General features: G+C 41.2%; 1 protein-coding gene across 3 annotated transcripts in view; it reads right to left on the bottom strand.

Annotated features, from left to right (window-relative positions):
* The window catches only part of LOC122556644 (CCR4-NOT transcription complex subunit 6), an 87,834-nt gene that overhangs the window by 24,474 nt on the left and 43,309 nt on the right, over nucleotides 1-20,051 (bottom strand). For all 3 annotated transcript variants that reach the window (XM_043703610.1, XM_043703611.1, XM_043703612.1), the window contains exons 3-4: nucleotides 16,146-16,332; nucleotides 3,503-3,588 (exon numbers count right to left, since the gene is read on the bottom strand). In XM_043703610.1, the coding sequence (XP_043559545.1) occupies nucleotides 3,503-3,588; nucleotides 16,146-16,332 (273 nt within the window). The remainder of the gene's footprint in view (nucleotides 1-3,502; nucleotides 3,589-16,145; nucleotides 16,333-20,051) is intronic.

The raw sequence follows: 20,051 nt of genomic DNA, 5'->3' as shown, positions 1-20,051 counted from the left end.
AGCTAACTGAGCAGGTTGGAACTAGAATTAGGCTACAGAGACACAGTGAGGGAAAGAGTGTAGTTGTCTTCCCCAAAAGAATCTGCTGTTCTTTGCAGTTTAATGCCTCAGTTTAAACTTCAAGCAAAGCAGTCACATTTCCTGTTGCAGTTACAGTGAACTATGGCTTTTGAATGAATAAATCAGAAGCATTTTCAAGCAAATTAGTCACACTGTATTTCTTACCAACCAGTGGAAGGGAAAGAAAACTGAACACCAAGGTTGTGGCTAGCCGAAAAATCACCCACCTGAATCAGGAATTGACTTTGCAGTTTTTCCTTTGTCCACCAATAATTTCTTTCATAAAGTGTACGTGCCTCTGCATACACATGTTTGTGCTTAAATAGTTGCTCAGTACAAAAACCTGAGGGCCCGGTTTTCTTTTAGATATAAAAGTGGATAAATGAGGTTATCCACTTTGGTAGCAAAAACAAATTATCTGAATGGCTATAAATTGTGAGAGGTGAATGTGCCACAAGACTCGAGGATCACCAATCTCTGAAGGGAAGCATACAGGTGGCAAAGAAGGTAAAATAGTTTGTTGGCTTTACTGGTGACAGTACATGCTGCAACATCTTGCTGCAATTATACAGGGACCTGGAATGTGCACAGTTCTGGTCTCCCTCTGAGGAAGGATGTTCTTGTTATAGATGGAGTACAGCAAAAGCTTTACCACATTGATTCCTGGGATGGTGTGGTTGGCATACGTAGAAAGGTTAAATAGATTAGGATTATTCTTCTGAACTCCAGTGAGTAAGAGTGGGGTAAAAAATGTACCATTCGAAACAGGTCTAGATGAGGTAGATGCAGGAAGGATGCTCCTGATGGCAAGGGAATCCAGAACCTGGGGTCACAGTGTAAGGATACGCGGTAAACCATTTAGGACTGAGATGAGGAGCTATTTCTTCAACTAGAGAGAGTGGTACACCTGTAGAATTCGCTACCACAGCATGCAGTTGAGGGCAAACAATTTTATGAATTCACAAAGTTGAATATAATACTTGGGGGTAAAAGGGATCAAAGGGATTTGGGGAAAAAGCAGGAAGAGGCTTGTGAAATGGATGGACAGAATGAATGAAGGATCAAATGGCCAACTCTTATTTTCTAATGTTTCTAATCAACCAAAAGTTAGGAAAATTGGGGTACTGTGTGTACCTTGGAATGACTCCATTAACAGCAGGATGTAGTGTATGCTGTGCTACCCTAGAGAAGGCAATGGCTACTGGTACTATCACTAGGGTATTCATCCAGAGACCCAGGTAACGTTCTGGGAACCAGGGTTCAAATCCTACCATGGCTAATGGTGGAATAGGAATTTAATTAAAAAAAAAATCAGAATCTGATCAAGAAACCGTTGCCAATTGTCAGACAAATCCATCTGGCTCATTAACATTCTTTAGGGAAGGACACTGCTGTCCTTAGGGAGAGTTCGGGGGCTAGCAGGGAAGATGGCTGATGGCAGGAGGAGAAGGGAGCATGTCTGAGAGGAAGCGGGGAAGAAAGCATGTGAGTAAATTAGCAACAGGGGGTAAGAGGGGCACAAGCAAACACATGGAGGGGTAACAGGTGCATGAGTGAATAAGGGGGAAAGGGGGCACATGCATGTGAATGGGGGGGTGGGGAAGATTCACAAATTGGGGTGGAAGAAAGGATGTTGAGGGTACCACAAAGACTAAAGGCAGTCAAAAAGAATACATTAGCATAAAATAAACTGAAGATTGAGGGGGATGGCATCACACCAAAACAAGATAGCTTGTCTATTTAGAGCAAAAATCAGAAGCAAGTGGTAGATGCGATTCTAAAAATCAGGAGGAGGAAATAGCTGGAATTTTGTAACACAAAAACATGTGCTATCAAGAAAACGAAGTTCCTAAGATTCCATGTGATCTACTTTAAGTATGCATCAGAACTGTGGACAAGACAGACAGGCTGGAGGCCTTTGAAATGTGGATACCAAAATGTGTGATAATATGCAAACGATTATTAAATTGGAAAGGGCTCAAAAAGATTTATCAGGATGTTGCGGAGACTGGAGTGTTTGAATTTGAGGGAGATGCTGGTACTTTTTTCAGTGGAGCATGCAAGGTTGAGTGATAACTTTATTAGGGGTTTATAAAATCATGAGGGACACAGATAAGGTGAATAGCAAAGGCCTTTCCCTATGGTGGGGGAGTTCAAAACCACGGGGCATATTTTTAAGGTGAGAGGAGAAAGTTTACTGGTAACTCATTCAAACAGAGGGTAGTACATCCGTGGAATGAACTGCCAAAAGTGGTAGATGCAGGTCATTTAAAGCATTTAAAAGATATTCCGTTAGATACATTAATAAGAAAGGCATGAAGGGTTATGGGGCAAACGCATGCAAGTGGTACTATATAGTTTGGGAGACTTGGTCAGCATGGACAAGTTATATCAAACGATCCATTTCTGTGCCATATGACTATTTACAATAGAAATGAAGAGAGGCTTGAAACCAGCAAAATCCGACAAAATCAAATAAAAAAGCAACATCCAGTAAAGAAAAATATCAACACTTTAGCCATAGAAGGCAACAAAAAGATGGGTGGTGCATGATAAGTCAAGGGAGCTCTTCACTGGTTGCAGCAAGACCTAACACGAAAGACGGTGGCTGCAGATGAAAGCCTATCATCACAATCTAAGGACATTGCTAGAAGGTGGTGTCTTAGGCATAACCACGTTCTGCAATTTCGTTAAATGAACCTCCCTCTTTTAATTTAAAATTAGGGGCATTCATTTTGAATCTGTATCCAACACCATTTTCAACGTCTCAAATACCAGATACCCAGCAAAACCTTGCATGGCTATTAATTGGCAAACAATGTTAGTGCTACACCAGCACCAGATAATGACCAATTCTAACAATAAATTCTTCTTCCTGCCATCTTACATCATTTCTTTAACGTCACAACATCCCTCCCTAAACTAACTATGGATATACGTACAACACATGGATTTTGGATTATTACTACCTTCTCAAGGGCACCTAAGAATGGGCAATAAATGTTGGCCTTGACACAAGGCTTACATTCACTGGATAAGAATTTTCTTTTTTAAAAAACCTCACATCAGCATTATTTGGTCATCCTTCGAATCCACAGAACTCATGAGCACGTTAGAAATCCAACAATAAATTTTACATGAAGTTGCACTGCTCACTAGGCTGTTTCAATCCAGTTGCTTTTATTATGGGGTAACTGTAACTCTGCCTTCTAAAACTTAACAGCTGTTGACTTATTCAACATGACAATTTCATTGAAATGCAAGTGACCAAATGGCAACTACTGCATTTTCCAGCACAAAGGATCAATAAGATCCAGAGTGGCAGAAGGTGAAATGAAATAAATCAGGGGAAAATGTTTTCTAGATTTAACAAGGTAATTATAAATAATTTTCAATAAGAATAAAAAAAAAATCAACACATGGATCATACAATTCCACTTACCTTTCAAACCCAGGGTTTGTAACTGAAACAATTTTCCAAGCTCAAATGGTAGAACCCGTAGCAGGTTATTGTTCAAAAGCAGTTCCCTGAAAGATAAAGAACATTTTTTAAACATGCATAACCTAAAGCTTGAGGGGTTACAATACTATTTTTATTCTTTAAAAGAAAATCAGAATAGATTTAGAAAATTTTCACATAACGGAAGTCAAGAAAAATAACGCTGTTAGTGTGGAATTGTGCAGAACAACAACTGCAAAACATTATACATATGCTTAACACTAAAGGGGAGTGAGTAAACATATACAGTTATGAATGTGCAAATCAGTCAATAAGTGCAGAGAACTTGCCCAATCTGTGATCTGCTCTTTACTCCATACAAACGGCAAATGAGTTGCTTGCTATTTTAAAATAACTTACTAGGCTTTCACTGTAATTATCCATGAAACTCCAGCAGAAAGTCAGGGCTGGTAATCATCAAAAGAATACTTGTCTTTAATGTGTCAATTGTTAGTGTATTGCCAAATTAAACTCATTGGCCCAGAAAGGCAACAGGTAACACTGTTCTCACCTCATTCCTGAATACACTTTCAAATATTCATTTTTAAAAAAAATTCCTTTCCACATCAACCATCCTTACACTTTCTCTGCACTTCCTCTGGCTAATTCATCCTCTCTTAATCCTTAAATCGAATAATTAAGGGACTACTGGCCATCAACCTCCACACAATGCTTTCAGCTCACAGACTGAAATTGTAACAGCAAATGTCAAATGGTACATGTGCTTCACACCAGCAAGATTTTGCCTGTTGTCTCAGTATACACAATCATCTGTATTCATGGGAAATAGCAAGCCAGACAACAGCTAATCACAACTGCTATTCACCAAAATTAGTTAACCTATTACTGCCTCAATCAACCCACACACAAGGCAAACAAGTCTGAACAGCTAAGTTGATTCAAGTTTTGCATAAAAGATTTGTAGCTCAGGTAACAATTGCCATAGTTGTGGGTATGTTCGCTAAGCTGAGAAGTTGATTTGCAGATGTTTTGTCCTGTCTAGGTGACACCTTACAGTGCTTTGTAGCCTTCTGTGAAGCACTGCTGTCCTCTCTCTCCTAGGATTTATTTGGTTCTGCTCCTGCTGCTTCCAGTTGTTCGGTGTAGTGGCTGGTATATTGGCTCTAGGTCTACCGTTTCTTGGCGAAGTGCTATGCTTCAACGAAAAATCTGAACCTGCAACCGGAAGCAGCAGGATCGGAACAAAATAAGTTCCAGGACAGTACAGCAGTGCTTCACAGGAAGCTCCAAAGCACCGAAGAGATCACCTAGACAGGCGATGAAACTTCTGCAAATCTACTTCCCAGCTCGGCGAACAGATCCACAATTGTGGCAGCTAAGTTGACTAAACGAAAAATAAATTCCACATCAAAAATCTATCTTTTAAAAATCTAAATTTTTAAATTTAGAGTGGTTTTGTAGAGTTCCTTCTCTAAAGCTAAGATTCTGATCTATTTTCTCACTAAAGTGGCATCTTAAAGTGTCAGCATTTCATTGCATTGTTACACTTTCAGATGACAGTGAGTTTAAATATTTCACTGCTGCTATGTCCAGTTCAATTTTCCGAATATCAATTATCTGAATATCAGATTATCCGAAGGTGATCTCGAGGCCCCGACAGAAACACTGCATCAAAAATGTGTTTCCAACACAAATCGCATCTTTTATTTACAGTGATTAGAAGTGCACGCAGTCCTGCCGAGAACACAGGCACAGTCTCTAAATGACTGACCTTCTGCCTTCTCTCTCTCCCCCCACACTTTCCCTGGCATTCTACACATGCTTGAACCCTAAATCCCCCTTCCCCAGATAATCTCTCCAACATTGTCCTGTACAGAGCAAAGGTGGAACGTGTCAAAAAGTTGCAGTAAAAAGGTGCGTGTGGTGTGCGTGCGCGCACACTATTTGGAAATTCCCCCCCCAAAAGTCAGCAGCAACAGCAGCCTTGTTGCTGGTGTCCAGTCCAGCTGCCCTGGAGAAGGGGGGGGGGGGGGCAGGGGGCAGTGTTGGATGGGGTATTGTGCACAATCCATTCTGTGGCTGAGAGCGGACAGGAGGTGGGCGGGGAGATGGTGTTTGGGAGGGGACGCGGGCAGGGGCTCGGGCCAGTGTGCGGTGTGCTGCTGCCTAATCTGAACAGGGACAGACTTTATAGAAACCTCTGAGCCCCAGAGTAAAGGCATTGAATCAATTAACCGAATAATCAATTATCCGAACATAATAATGCATGCCCGTCTTGTTCTGATAAGGGAATTAACAATTCAAAAAAGCAGAAATTCTCTCAAAATATTTTTTCTTACAAAACAATGAGATTTTCATTTATATTTCTTTTCTTAAAACAAAAGCTGTCTAATCAAATTCTGCTTGCTCTTTGTATAACGCTGACGAGAAGTAAAACCATGCATGAGAGGAACTGAATAGCTGTAAAACGAAACATATTATTCTGAAGCACAACAGGTGAACCCTAAAGGCTATGGCTGTCAAGCATAAATTCATGAAGACCAATTAAGAGAGTGCGGTTCAATAAATAATAAACAAGCTCGTACACACTAGTGAAATGGCCATCAGCAAACATACAAAAATAAAAAGAATTAGCAGCATAACAATAGACATTTACAGAAGTCCAATAGTGCTGTTTGAAAATAAGTTGATGTACTAAAATAACACAAAGTAATTTAGCCAAATAAATCTGTTGTGTCTCCCTTCATCATCGCCCAGATTTTCTTCCAAATGCAAATTGTTGGCTGCTACTAATGTAGTTAATACTTGGAGTATTCTTTGATTAAATGTGTTTATATTTATATGGAGCCTTCAACAATGTAACATAACATATGGCGTTTTACTAAGTGCGAACAAATTTGACACAAATCCACAAAAAGGATATATAGGATAGATTACCAAAAAAGTGTTGATGAGATATTAAATATTAGGAGACCCTTAACTGAGGCAAGAGGGGTAAAGAGACGCAAAGTTTTAGGGAAGGAATTAAACAAAATGATCAATTAAAAAACAATCAAAAATCAAGAATGTTCAAGAGCCCACACCGATCACTTATTGTCAACTCTACTTTCCTGAATTATCCCTGGTGCTGAAGTTGTTAGGAAAGGGCAAGGATGAAATCATGGAAAATTTTGGAAACAAAAAGAGATCAAGAATGTTAAAGCCATAAGGTTGCTGGATCAACAAGCAATGAAGTGTGCACAGGTTGAGCTAAAAGAGGGACAGATGCATCTTGGATGAAGCATGGTTCCTGACCAAGACCAGTCCTGAACTTCTTTTTAATCATTTTATACACTTCTGGGTTGTGTTTCACTGCATGTGGAATCCACCCGTCTATAGACGTGTCCAGTTATGGGGCTTACAGTCCCGTTTAAAAGAATGGATGGCAACTTAGTTGATTCTTCAAATTCGAATCAAAAGTTCTAGAGTCTGCCAAGATCACTTGTTTATTTGCAAGTGAACTTGATTTAAGATTTCACTACACATGCTACTTCTCAAATAGAGCAACTGTGAAGAACTCAACACCAAGAAACATCCACCTTTACTAAAATGTTAACCACAACATTCACTGGGTTAGAACTTCGACAGAGAAACAGACTGCAAAATATCCAAAATGTGCAAATTTGCCCAACGACAGTGTGATCTTCAACAGGAGGTAACATGGTGAATCACAGGAAGATTCTTGGACACTGATATATCATGGTGGATAAGATCTACACTATTAAGTTATGGAATGTTGACTTGATTATGCTGAAGCTTAATGCAGCACACTGCCTTAAAATGGAACTCATGTCTGAGCATAGCAGAGATGATGATGCAACTTTCTGTCACCAGCTCAGCAGAACTGTTGGGATTATTTAAAAGAATCTGGACTTTATCCTTGCAATTTAAAAAGTTGAAAAAAAATCAGGTCAGGAAACATTCATGGATTGAAGAGACAGTAGATTGTACTTCTGGATTTTTCCTATTCTTAAGATATAATAAGGAGGTATTCAAAGTTTGTGAGATGATTTGTAGCTCGGGTGCTCGTTGTTGTGGTTCTGTTCGTCGAGCTGGGAATTTGTGTTGCAGACGTTTCGTCCCCCGTCTAGGTGACATCCTCAGTGCTTCGGAGCCTCCTGTGAAGCGCTTCTGTGATGTTTCCTCCGGCATTTATAGTGATTTGTATCTGCCACTTCCGGTTGTCAGTTCCAGCTGTCCGCTGCAGTAGCCGGTATATTTGGTCCAGGTTGATGTGCTTCTTGATTGAATCAGTGGATGAGTGCCATGCCTCAAGGAATTCCCTGGCTGTTCTCTGTTTGGCTTGTCCTATAATAGTAGTGTTGTCCCAGTCGAATTCATGTTGCTTGTCATCCGCGTGTGTGGCTACTAAGGATAGCTGGTCATGTCGTTTCGTGGCTAGTTGGTGTTCATGGATGCGGATCGTTAGCTGTCTTCCTGTTTGTCCTATGTAGTGTTTTGTGCAGTCCTTGCATGGGATTTTGTACACTACATTTGTTTTGCTCATGCTGGGTATCGGATTTCTGGGTATCCAGAAAGAAGGACCAAATACCCATGTACTGCAGTGTGTTGTGCCCTTTTGAACAGTGTCTTTTGTGCAACTTCTTTTGTGTGTGTTGGGGTGGTTGCTTTCGTAGTTTAGGACTCGGTCTGTGTGTGTGGCTTTCCTGTATACCTTTGTGGTGAATTCTCCGTTCGGTGTTGTCTGTACCATCACGTGTAGGAATGAGGGTCGGTTGTCCTTTTCTTCCTCTCTAGTGAATCGGATTCCTGTTAGTGTGGCGTTGATGATCCGGTGTGTTTTCTCTATTTCTGTGTTTTTAATGATTACAAAAGTATCATCTACATATCTGACCCAGAGTTTGGTTTGAATTTGCGATAAGATTGTTTGTTCTAACCTTTGCATTACCGCTTCTGCTATGAGTCCAGAGATGGGTGAGCCCATGGGGTTGCCGTTGATTTGTTCATATATTTGGTTGTTGAATATGAAGTGTGTTATGAGGCACGGGTCCAGTAGTTTGAGTATGCAGTCTTTGTTGATAGGTTCCCCATCTTGTTGTCTGTTCTGTATGTCCAGCAGGTTGGCTATTGTTTCTCTGGCTAGGGTTTTGTCGATAGAGGTGAACAGTGCCGTTACATCGAATGAGACCATAGTTTCTTCCTTGTCTATGTGTATATTTCTGATGTCCAAGAATTCCTGTGTTGACTGTATAGAGTGTCTGGATCCACTGATCAGGTGTTTCAGTTTCTGCTGTAGTTCTTTAGCCAGTTTGTTGTGTGGTGTCCCTGGTAGTGATACTATGGGTCTGAGTGAGATGTCTGGTTTGTGCACTTTAGGTAGTCCACAGAATCTGGGGATGTTGTTGCTTTCAGGTTTCATTCTCTGTAGGTCAAACCTGGTTATCTGTCCGTTTTTTTGTAGGTTCCTCAGTGTGTCATTTATCCTATTGGTGAGCTGTGGGGTGGGGTCAAACTCCCTCTTTTGGTAGCTGTTGGTATCTGCAAGTAGTTGTTGCGCTTTTTGGATGTACTCTGCTTTGTCCAGGATGACCGTCATTCTGCCTTTGTCTGCTGGTAGTATGATTATGTTCTTATCGTTTCTTAGTGCTTTTGTAATCATTAAATACACAGAAATAGAGAACACACACCGGATCATCAACGCCACACTCACAGGAATCCGATTCACTAGAGAGGAAGAAAAGGACAACCAACTCCCATTCCTACACGTGATGGTACAGACAACACCGAACGGAGAATTCACCACAAGAGGTATACAGGAAAGCCACACACACAGACCGAGTCCTAAACTACGAAAGCAACTACCCCAACACACACAAAAGAAGTTGCACAAAAGACACTGTTCAAAAGGGCCACAACACACTGCAGTACACCAGAACTGCAAAAAGAGGAAGAAGAACACCTATACAAGGTATTCGCCAAAAACGGATACCCCCACAATTTCATCAACAGATGCCTAAGGCAAAGACAACGGAATGAGGACATGCCACAACCCAAAGGACTAGCCACACTACCATACATCAAAAACATTTCTGAACTGACAGCCAGACTACTGCGACCACTGGGACTCATAACAGCACACAAACCAACAGCCACTCTCAGAGAACAACTCACCAGGACGAAGGACCCGATACCCAGCCTGAGCAAAACCAATGTAGTGTACGAAATCCCATGCAAGGACTGCACAAAACACTACATAGGACAAACAGGAAGACAGCTAACGATCCGCATCCATGAACACCAACTAGCCACGAAACGACATGACCAGCTATCCTTAGTAGCCACACACGCGGATGACAAGCAACATGAATTCGACTGGGACAACACTACTATTATAGGACAAGCCAAACAGAGAACAGCCAGGGAATTCCTTGAGGCATGGCACCCATCCACTGATTCAATCAACAAGCACATCAACCTGGACCCAATATACCGGCCACTGCAGCAGACAGCTGGAACTGACAACCAGAAGCGGCAGATACAAATCACTATAAATGCCAGAGGAAAAATCACAGAAGCGCTTCACAGGAGGCTCCCAAGCACTGAGGATGTCACCTAGACAGGGGACGAAACGTCTGCAACACAAATTCCCAGCTCAGCGAACAGAACCACAACAATAAGGTGGTATACTTGGAAAAAAAAATGAAGAGGGGAAAAAGCACAAATAGATTCATCTGGAGTTCTCTACCCCAAAGAGAGATTACTTAAACAGGAGCTAGATAGATTTTTGAAATATTAAAGATTGAGGGTTGAGGAGCTGGTTGAAAAAAAAAAGAGGAGTCCTGAGACAGATCAGCCATGATGTTACAGAATGGTGGGTCAGGCTTGAGGGGCTGAAGGGACTACTCCAACTCCTTATGTTCCACCCTGTAAATTGCCAAATACAATGCAGGACTTGACAAAATGATAGAAGTGAATCTACCATAAAGCAAAAGGAGCCACACTCCACCCAAACAACAAGTGGGAATACGTAAATGGAATAGGTAAATATCGAAGTGCAACATGAAAAATTGCTAGTATTTTAGTTCAACAGGTGGGCATCCCATCCTAACAGTGCACATAATGAGGCAGTAAATATTGTGAAATTAGTTTAAATATTTATCCAAGAAACATACAAACTGACAAAAAAAGGAAGATCTTAAATGGATTGTGCAGTGCTTCCTGTCCTCAATCCTGTACCTTCCTATCTTAGCATTATTTATCTTGAGGTAGCGTATTGTAACATTTTCAATAAAACAAGGAAAATAAAAGGAATAAGCAAGAGCTTCCAACCTAAAGCCACTACTGAAAAAAAACCAGTTCCAATGTGATTAGTATTAAACTCACATAAAGCTCAATTCTAAAATACATAGTCTAAAAATGACAGGGCTTTATTTTAGCCGAAAATGTGTTGCTGGAAAAGCGCAGCAGGTCAGGCAGCATCCAAGGAGTAGGAGAATCGACGTTTCGGGCATGAGCCCTTCAGGAGTCCTTCTTCGGGCTCATGCCCGAAACGTTGATTCTCCTACTCCTTGGATGCTCCCTGACCTGCGGCGCTTTTCCTGCAACACATTTTCGGCTCTGATCTCCAGCATCTGCAGTCCTCACTTCCTCCTCGAGGGCTTTATTTTACCCCATCTCATTGATAATAATTAAAAGTCATAGTTAGATGCAAGACAATCATCATTAGACTTGAAGGTAAAAATATTAATCAATTTGTACAGATTGAAATGTGAAGCATGTGACAAATTTCATAATGTATTTATAATGTTCAGTTCTACTTTCCAACAAATCAATACTTCAACCCATTCACTGTTTTAATTAAAACCTAAATCCTCCTAGCAAATCGGAAACAAATGGAAAATTGATGTTTAAAATCTGGTCAAAAAAAAAGAGCAACTTGCAGTAATTATACAAGTCTGAACATATATTGCAGGTTGTTTTAGGAATATTTGACAAGTTATTAACCGTGCTTCCAGTTTGCACATGACACTAAGGCTGATCTAGAACTCAAGTTATATCCTTCAGTGCCAAACAAAAGTTAAGCCACACAAAAATCAAGTGCAGGTTTTAGGCATTTTAGCATCTTTATCAGTCAAACCAAAGCTAAACACCACATAAATTCCTTTCCTATAAAAGGGCAAATCGGAAATATTATTACATCTTTCACAATTTTAGGACGTCCGAAAAAACCTCTCAGTGGCTACACTTGGAGAATTTAATTGTTTCCTACATAACAGCCAACCAATTTCCACACACAACAATGTAACATTGACCAGATAAATGTTCATAATAATGTTCAAGGTTAAATACTGACCAGGGCACAGGAGAGGAAAATTGTACTACTTTTCAGAATATTTCCACAGGATCTTTCATTCTTAAAGAAGAATGGCTCTCCGTTTAGTAGTTCATTCAAAACAACATAATTGCTTCAGTACTACACGGAAGTATTAGCTTTGGTTCTTAAGCTTGAACCAGACCTCAGCACACAATCCTTCTGACTGTGGTGGAACATGCTGTCTATTTCTTCAGATATCTTGCACTGCATTTTCGCTCTTACATTGTGTCTGTATGAATTTTCCATAATAATTCACTAACCCAAGGAAAGACCTAAGCTCCAGTACAGATGTGGGAGCTGGGGTTCCTTTGATCACCCTCATTTTCTTCCAACAGCATAGCCTGTCGGCTCTGTAACCCAAAGTAGGTCACTTGGGATGCCTGGAACATACATTTTGCCTTTCTAAGGCATACACCAGCCTGGGAGAAACATTTTAGCATAATATCAAAAGTTCTCTTTATTGCGCCCCTTTAATTACTAAGTCATCCAGATAAATTGCAAATTGGGGTAGCCTTTTAATAATGTTATCCATGGTCCACTGGAAAAAGGGGCAGGCTGATGATACCCAAATCGCAGTCTTGTATATCGATATAAACCCTTATGGGTATTAATTATAGCGAACATCTGGGACTCCGCATCCAACTGCAATTGCAGATAGGCAAGGTCATGTTCAGCTTCATAAAGGATCGCACCCTCCCCTGCCAATTTTGCATATATGCCTCTATGTGAGGGATCAGGTATTTATCCAGTTGCAAGAAGCAGTTTACCGTTTGTGTGAAATCCCCATAAAAGTGAACTGAGAGGTCAGGCTTCACAACTGGTATGACTGGTGCTGCCCATTCTGCAAACTGCACTGGTTTGATGATTCCTTTGCTCTCCAGCCGACTGATTTCTGCCTTTACCTTTGCCCACAAGGCAAATGGTACCAGGCGGGCCTTGCAAAATCTTGGAATTGCTTCCGGGTCAACGTGTAAAGTGGTTTTGGCCCCATTCGTAGTCCCAAGCCCTTCCTGAAAAACTCCTGGGTATTTCATTAGGACTTCACTGAGGCAGCCGTTTTTCTAATTGAAAAATGTTCAGCCGATCCAGGTGAATCTCTCTCAACCATCCAAGTGAATCTTTCTCAACCAATTGCACCCCAATAAGTTTGGGCCCTAGCCTTTTACTGCCTGTGGTAACTGCACCAACTGTTTTCATAGGAGACTGGAACCGAAGACATACCCTTAATAGGCAACAGTTCTGCAGTGTATGTTCTCAGTCTGGCAGAGGTCCTGCGCAAACTTCAGGGTTGGAGTCTCAAGTAAACCTGGTTACAGACTGATTCTGCAAACACATACAGCTACTGCTGATATCAGCCTCCTCCGGAACTGGATAACCATTTAACCAAACATTTATTTTAAATCAGTTCCAATTTGGATGTCACTAAGCAATTTAATTGTTCCAACCCACATGTAGGGGGCCGCCCCAGGGTGTGCACTCTCCCGGGTACTGGCCTACGAGCTTTCTTACTAAATTCTTGGTTGTCTTGAGTCTGCATATAGGTAGCAACTACAATGGCTTGTCGGCCCAGATCCTGATCCCTTTTTGCACTCCTGATTTCCTTCTTCAGTTAACTCCTGTAATCCTTGTATTGCTCCAGGGATTCCCTTGATCCCAGCTGCCTGTATCTGAGCCACACATCCTTCTTTTTACTGGTCAAAGCCTCAACATCTCGTCATCCAGGGTTTCCTATTCTTCCCAACCTTGCCCTTCATCCTCACAGGAACATATAGACCTTGAACTCTAGCTATCCCACTTTTAAAGGCCTCCCGCTTACCAGAGGTCCGTTTATCTGCAAACTACTCCAATCAACCCTTTCTAGCTCCTGTCTAATTCCATCAAACTTCACCTTGCCCCAATTTAGAACTTGACCCTGCGGACCAGTTTTGTCCCTCTCCATAACTATTTTAAAATAGAACTCTGGTCATTGGTCCCAAAGTGCTCCCTCACGGTCACCTCCGTCACCTGCCCTGTCCTATTTTTCAACAACAGGTCCAGTTTTGCCCCTTCCTGAGTAGGAGCCTCCATATACTGCTTGAGGAAACTTTCCTGAACACACTTAAATACCACGACATCTAGGCCCTTAATGCTCTGGCAGTCCCAATCTATGTTAGGAAAATTAAACTATGACAACCTTATTGCTCCTGCAAGTCTCACCAATCTCCCTGCATATTTGTTTCTCTAATTCCAGTTGAGTAATTGGTGGCCTATAGTGCAACCCCAATAACGTCACCACCCCCTTCTTATTTCTTAGCTCCAGCCACAAAGCCTCACTGATGATCCTTCAGTTATTTCATCTGACTACTGCCACAAATAACTCCCCCTCCCACCACCTCTGTCCTGCCTAAAGCACCTGTACCCTGGAACATTAAGCTGCCAGTCTTGTCCCTCCCTTAGCCATATTTCTCTAATGGTTATAATATCCCCATCCCACATACATATCCTCACCATGCATTCACTGGCCTTACCGGTCAGCCCTCTTGCATTGAAATAAATGCAATTTAATGCAACAGGCATTCCTTGCTGCCTGTTGTGTTCCAGTCTGACTAGTCTCTTCACCTCACTATTTCTGATTACTATATTTCCTTCCAGCCTTGCACGTGCCTCCCTGCTGTTGAGGTCCCAACGCCCCTGTGAATCTAGTTTAATCCCTCCCTGGCAGCACGAACAAACCTGGTCAACCAGGGTTTTCCTGATTGATTACGGTTGTTAACCTGACCAACGACCTAGTGGGCAATGAGGTTAACCAGGTTCCAATCAGTACATTTACCTTCCAAGTACCACAATCTCAGACAAAGAACCTCATCAACTATGTGAACCTGGGAAACCTTTACTTTTAAATCTCAGACAGACACAAAAAAAGCTTAATCATGTAAAGGTTCAAATATCATAATACACAAGAGGCCCATTGAGAGTGTTTAAAAGATTTATTTAGCCCCATACCTTGTTCTTTTCCCAATGCTCTGTATATTTTCCCTTCCAAGTATATATGTTCAATTTTCTGTTGAAAGTCTATTGAATCTGTTTCAATCTTCCCTTTCAAGGGCTGCATTCCATATCATATGCATTGTCTGTGTAAACATTTCCTTGTGGCACTTTTGATTCTTTTGCTAAACACTAAATAGTTGTCCTCAAGTAATTTCAGTTACTTGGGATCAAATATTTCTCCTTATAGACTATAAATCTTCTCTTACTCTTAAGGCGAACAACTTAAACCCCTCTACTCCATATACATAATTGAGTTCAGCAATCCTGGTACCAAATGCTTAAAAAAAAAACTTTTCTCTGTCCACTCTAAGGCTTAAAAAAAGCGTGCAGCCCAAAATTAATAATAATACTCAAGCTAAAGGCCAACCAATGTTTTATAAAAGGGTTTAGCACTCCATCACTATTCACAGAATTATACGTCTGGACACCCTTCTCAATTTGCACTACCACCTTCAGTTCTCAAATACCACATCACCATTAAAATGTTGCCAATTTGCTTACATTGCCTCTCAGCTTTCTACCAAAATACATCACTTCATTCTTAATGGCAATAACCATTTCCTTAAATCAGTCTACAACTGACTGACTGATTTTTACTTCTTATCAGTCTGGTAGAAAAGTCTCGATTCTGTCCTGTAGTTAGCAATGAATTAATTCTTTGAATAAAGAAAATTTCCTTTATTTTTATGAATATGGTGCAAGCAGACCAAACACAAAAATTCTGAAAATGTCACTTTTTCTTCCATATTCTTGCCTCATAAATGCTCTCTTACCAACAGAATTTTAAAGAAGCATTTATTTTTAAACTACTTCAGCATTTCGCCATCCATATTAAGGATGGAAGCAACAGTCTCCAATTAGCTGCAAAGGCATACTTTCAACCAACTGGATGCCATTACACTGAAGTTAGATCTATTGCACAGAATTGCCAAGGTCAAAACTTTCACATTTCAAAGATTAACTTCAAGCAGCTTAAGCACTACAAATTAATAATTAATAGGCCAATGAGTTATCAAAACAAAATAGCTGACAGCAATGCTCAACAGGCAATAGTTACCCTCAAGACAAATGAATGGAATGTGCTGAAATTCAACATACAGCACAGTAAAATAATTCACATTTCTGTAGGACAAAAATTCTATATTTTGTAAAGAGTTTATAAACACAATCTTTGAAATATAATAAATCACAAATATAAATATTTCCTTCAGTTAAAGAATTTACCTGAGTGATACCATGTTTCCAAGTTCAGATGGTAAACTCCGTATCTTGTTGCACGATAGGTCTAAATAAACCAGATTATGCAGTTTGGCAATATCAGGAGGAATACGTGAAAGGGAGTTGTCACCAAGATGCAATGCAGTCAAGTGTGTCAATGACCATAATGACGAACTCAAACTTCTAACTCTCCCTACACAACAGATAAAAGAAGAAAAAGTTACAAATTCCTTCCATTGTGTCTCAATTCTCTTCAGATAAACAGGCAATGAGTAGACTTAATTTATACATGTACACTAACATTCATAACGTAGCCATTTACCACGCTCCCACTGAACGCATCTGAACTTAAGATTACAAGATCACCATCTAAACAAAGATAGTAAAATATGCTTAACACTAAATCATCTTGTCTAGGTGACATATTAACAGTTACGGGTAAGAAAGGCAAGGATACTGAGGGGGAAAAATAGGGTGTTTGAAAATCACGATAGGCTGGAGCTTGCTGCCCACCATGGTGGTGAAAGCTGACACTGATTTCAAGAGGAAATGAGAGGCAAGGATAGAAAGAGAAAATGGGTCCAACTGGACTGTTGCTTGGGCAGTTGGCATAGATTCAAATGAACCATCCAGCAACTTTCTGTCCCAGATGTAAACCCTAACCTGAGAAAGGAACAGACAAAATTAGGCAGTCCCACACTTTGTGGCTCTAGTTTTACAAAAAGCCAACTGAGGTTGAGCAGTCAAAAGCATTATAACCCACAACTGAGTAGTGTCCACTAGCAAGTAGTAAAAGTGCTTAACCATCTTGATGGACAATGTCAGCACCTCAGCCATGAAGCTGCACTTCTTAGCAGTAACTTGTTCTTTCACGATCAGTTTCAGTTCCATACAGAGCAGTTAACTCCAGATCTCATTACAGCCTTGGTCCAAATATGACCAAAAAAGGCGGAATTCCAGAGAAGAAGGAAGACTATCCCTGGAGATCAAGCAGTATAGGGTAGATGGTGGTATTAAGAAGCCAAACAAAATTGAAATCAATGAGAATCAGGAGAATGAATTCCACTGGTTTGAGTCAAATTGTAACACAAAGGAAAATGGTTGTGGTCATTCATCTCAATTTGAGGAAATCAATAAAGAAGTTCTTCAGGGTGGAGTCCTAGACCCAACCGTTTTCAGCCGCTTCAATGACCTTCTCTCCATAAGGTTGGAAGCAGGAATCTTTGATGATTGATAAGCGATCCATCATTCAAGACACTAAGGTCTGCGTCTGCATGTCCACCTGGACAACATTCAAGCTTGGAGTGAAACATGGCAAGTATACATGCCATAAGTACAAGGCAATGACCACCATCAACAAGAGAGAATCTAACCATTACTTCTTGATATTCAAAGATATCAATTTCACTGAATTCGGTGCAATTGATATGTTGGTGGCTCACCATCAAGCAGAAAGTTCTCAACCAACCAGACATATAAATAATGTAGCAAAACACAAGAGGGAGCAATTAATTGTTGGGTAACTAGTTTCCAGATTCTCTGAAGCCATGTCACCATCTAAGAGGCATGAGGAAGAAGCATGGTAGAAGGGAATAACTCGGATTGTCACCAGCATCGAAAAGGAGCAGGAGATTTTATGGGCAGTAGGTAAAAGTGCAAGTCTAACACGACATCTCAGTTAAGTCAGGAGTTTATTGGTTGTTGAGTAGCAGTTGGTAGGGACTGTCTTCCAACTATTAATTTTGAAAAATGTAAAGTTTCTAAACTAGCCCAGAGAATGATAGGCATTTGAGAAAAAGCAGATTTGTTAGTCAGGATGAATAATTTCCACTTTCTACCAATCCCCAGCTTTTAGTAATATTACATAAGTAACTAAAGTCATAGAGCTCAAAAGTTAGTTTACTTACAAGCTAGACCGACGAGGATATCTTAACTCAGCCAAATGGAAAACTCATTCTTTAGACATGATTTGGAGATGCCAGTGTTGGACTGGGATGTACAAAGTTAAAAATCACAACACCAGGTTATAATCTAACAAGTTTATTTGGAAGCACTAGCATTTGGAGTGCTGCTTGGTGTTGTGTGATTTTTAACATCATTCTGTAGAATGTGGGAAGTCGTGGACGCTTCTCACAACATGGATGAGGCCATCTACAGGAAGCATCATTGGCAGCACAAGCTTGCCTCCATGTTTCAGAGCTCAAGTTGCAGCTCGAGTCACTGAGGTGCATCCACGAAGTAGAGGACTATATGGGTAGCATGTTCAGAGATGTGACCAAAGTACAAGTTAGGGGCAAACCAGGAAGATATGGAATGGGAGACTGCCAGACGTCTGAAAATGGGTAGGTAGTGCTGGAGGCTGACCAGTTCTCCAATCTGAACACTGTTGCAATTAATGGATTCTTGGATAAGTACTGTAATAATCTATGGTATGAAAGGTGACCCAGCTGTAAAAGGAGGGGAAGAAGGGGTATGGAATGATACTACTGATAAAAGGATTCTTTAACTAGGGAAATAGGCAATTCTGCAGCAATCAATGTGGCTCTGGGATGCCTGTTGTGGCCTGGTGCTAGGGTCTAGGATGTTACAGAATGGCTGCAGGACAATCTTTTGATGAGGGGAACAGCCAAAGGTCATGGTCCACTTACGACACAAGCAGGAGAAGGATGCAATTCTGCAATTGGAATTTAGGGAGCCATACAGATGGTTAGTAAGCAGAGCCTCTTAAGTAGTCTCCAAATTACCCCCTAGTGCCACATGCAAGTGAATGCAGAAATATAAAGATAACACAGATGAATGTGTGGTTGGAAAGAAGATGCAGAAGGGAGGCCTTTAGATTAGTGGAAAATTTGGACTAGTTCTTGTGGAAATGACACCTGTACAAGCTAAATAAAGTTGGGACTGAATTCCCTGTAGGGAGTTTTACTAGAGTTACTGGAGAGGGTTTAAATTAAATTAGCAGAGATGAGGGAAACAAGAAAGTATATTAGAAAGTAATCTCAGGTTGCACAAAGTGCTGGGAGAAACAGAGAGCACTAGAATAGAGAACAGTACATTCAATATGTGGAGGCAGAATAAAGGGAGAAAGTAATGAAGTCTAAACAGGAGTTATACTACGGGCATGTAAATGCAAACAGCATAGTTCATAAAGGTTGGGGAGTTAAAAGGCAACAATTACTACTTGGGATATTGAGGCTGCATCATAAACCTGGCACAAAGAGGGTCAGAGAATCAAATTTCAACAACACAGATAATTGCCTTACGGCCCATTACATCTGCACTGCTCAAAAATAACCTAACGATTCTAATCCCATTTCCCAGCACTTGGCCCACAGCCTTGTTTGTCTTTGCAACGCAAGTGCACATCTACCCCTGCTCATGACTCCACCCCCATTCCTCCCACCATCACACCCACTCGAGTTACAGGTTCCGCCCACACTCCCAGCTCTACACCCCACCAGACCCCAGCTCACAGCCCTGCCGAGTTTTCACCATCCCTCCAGACCTCCCCCTCACTGAGGACGAACGATCAGTCCTCAGCAAAGGACTCACCTTCATCCCCCTCCATCCACGCATCAATGAATTTAATACATGCCGTGACGTCGAACAATTCTTCCGTCGCCTCCGCCTCAGAGCTTACTTTCACAATCAGGATTCCCACTCACCTTCAGAGGACCCCTTGGCCCACCTCCAATACACTGCATCCACCTGGACACCCCGCACTGGCCTATTACCTGCCCTCCACCTCTTCATTTCCAACTGCCGCCAGGACATTAACTGCCTCAACCTGTCGACCCACCCCTCCCCCACTCCAACCTCTCACCCTCACAACGCGCAGCCCTCCAATCCCTCTGCTCCAATCCCAACCTCACCATCAAGCCAGCGGATAAAGGGGGCACAGTGGTAGTCTGG

Source organism: Chiloscyllium plagiosum, chromosome 14 (genome assembly GCF_004010195.1).
Source record: "Chiloscyllium plagiosum isolate BGI_BamShark_2017 chromosome 14, ASM401019v2, whole genome shotgun sequence".
NCBI lineage: Eukaryota > Metazoa > Chordata > Chondrichthyes > Orectolobiformes > Hemiscylliidae > Chiloscyllium > Chiloscyllium plagiosum.
The sequence above is the reverse complement of the archived record's forward strand: the minus strand, read 5'-3'. Positions and strand labels throughout refer to the sequence as shown.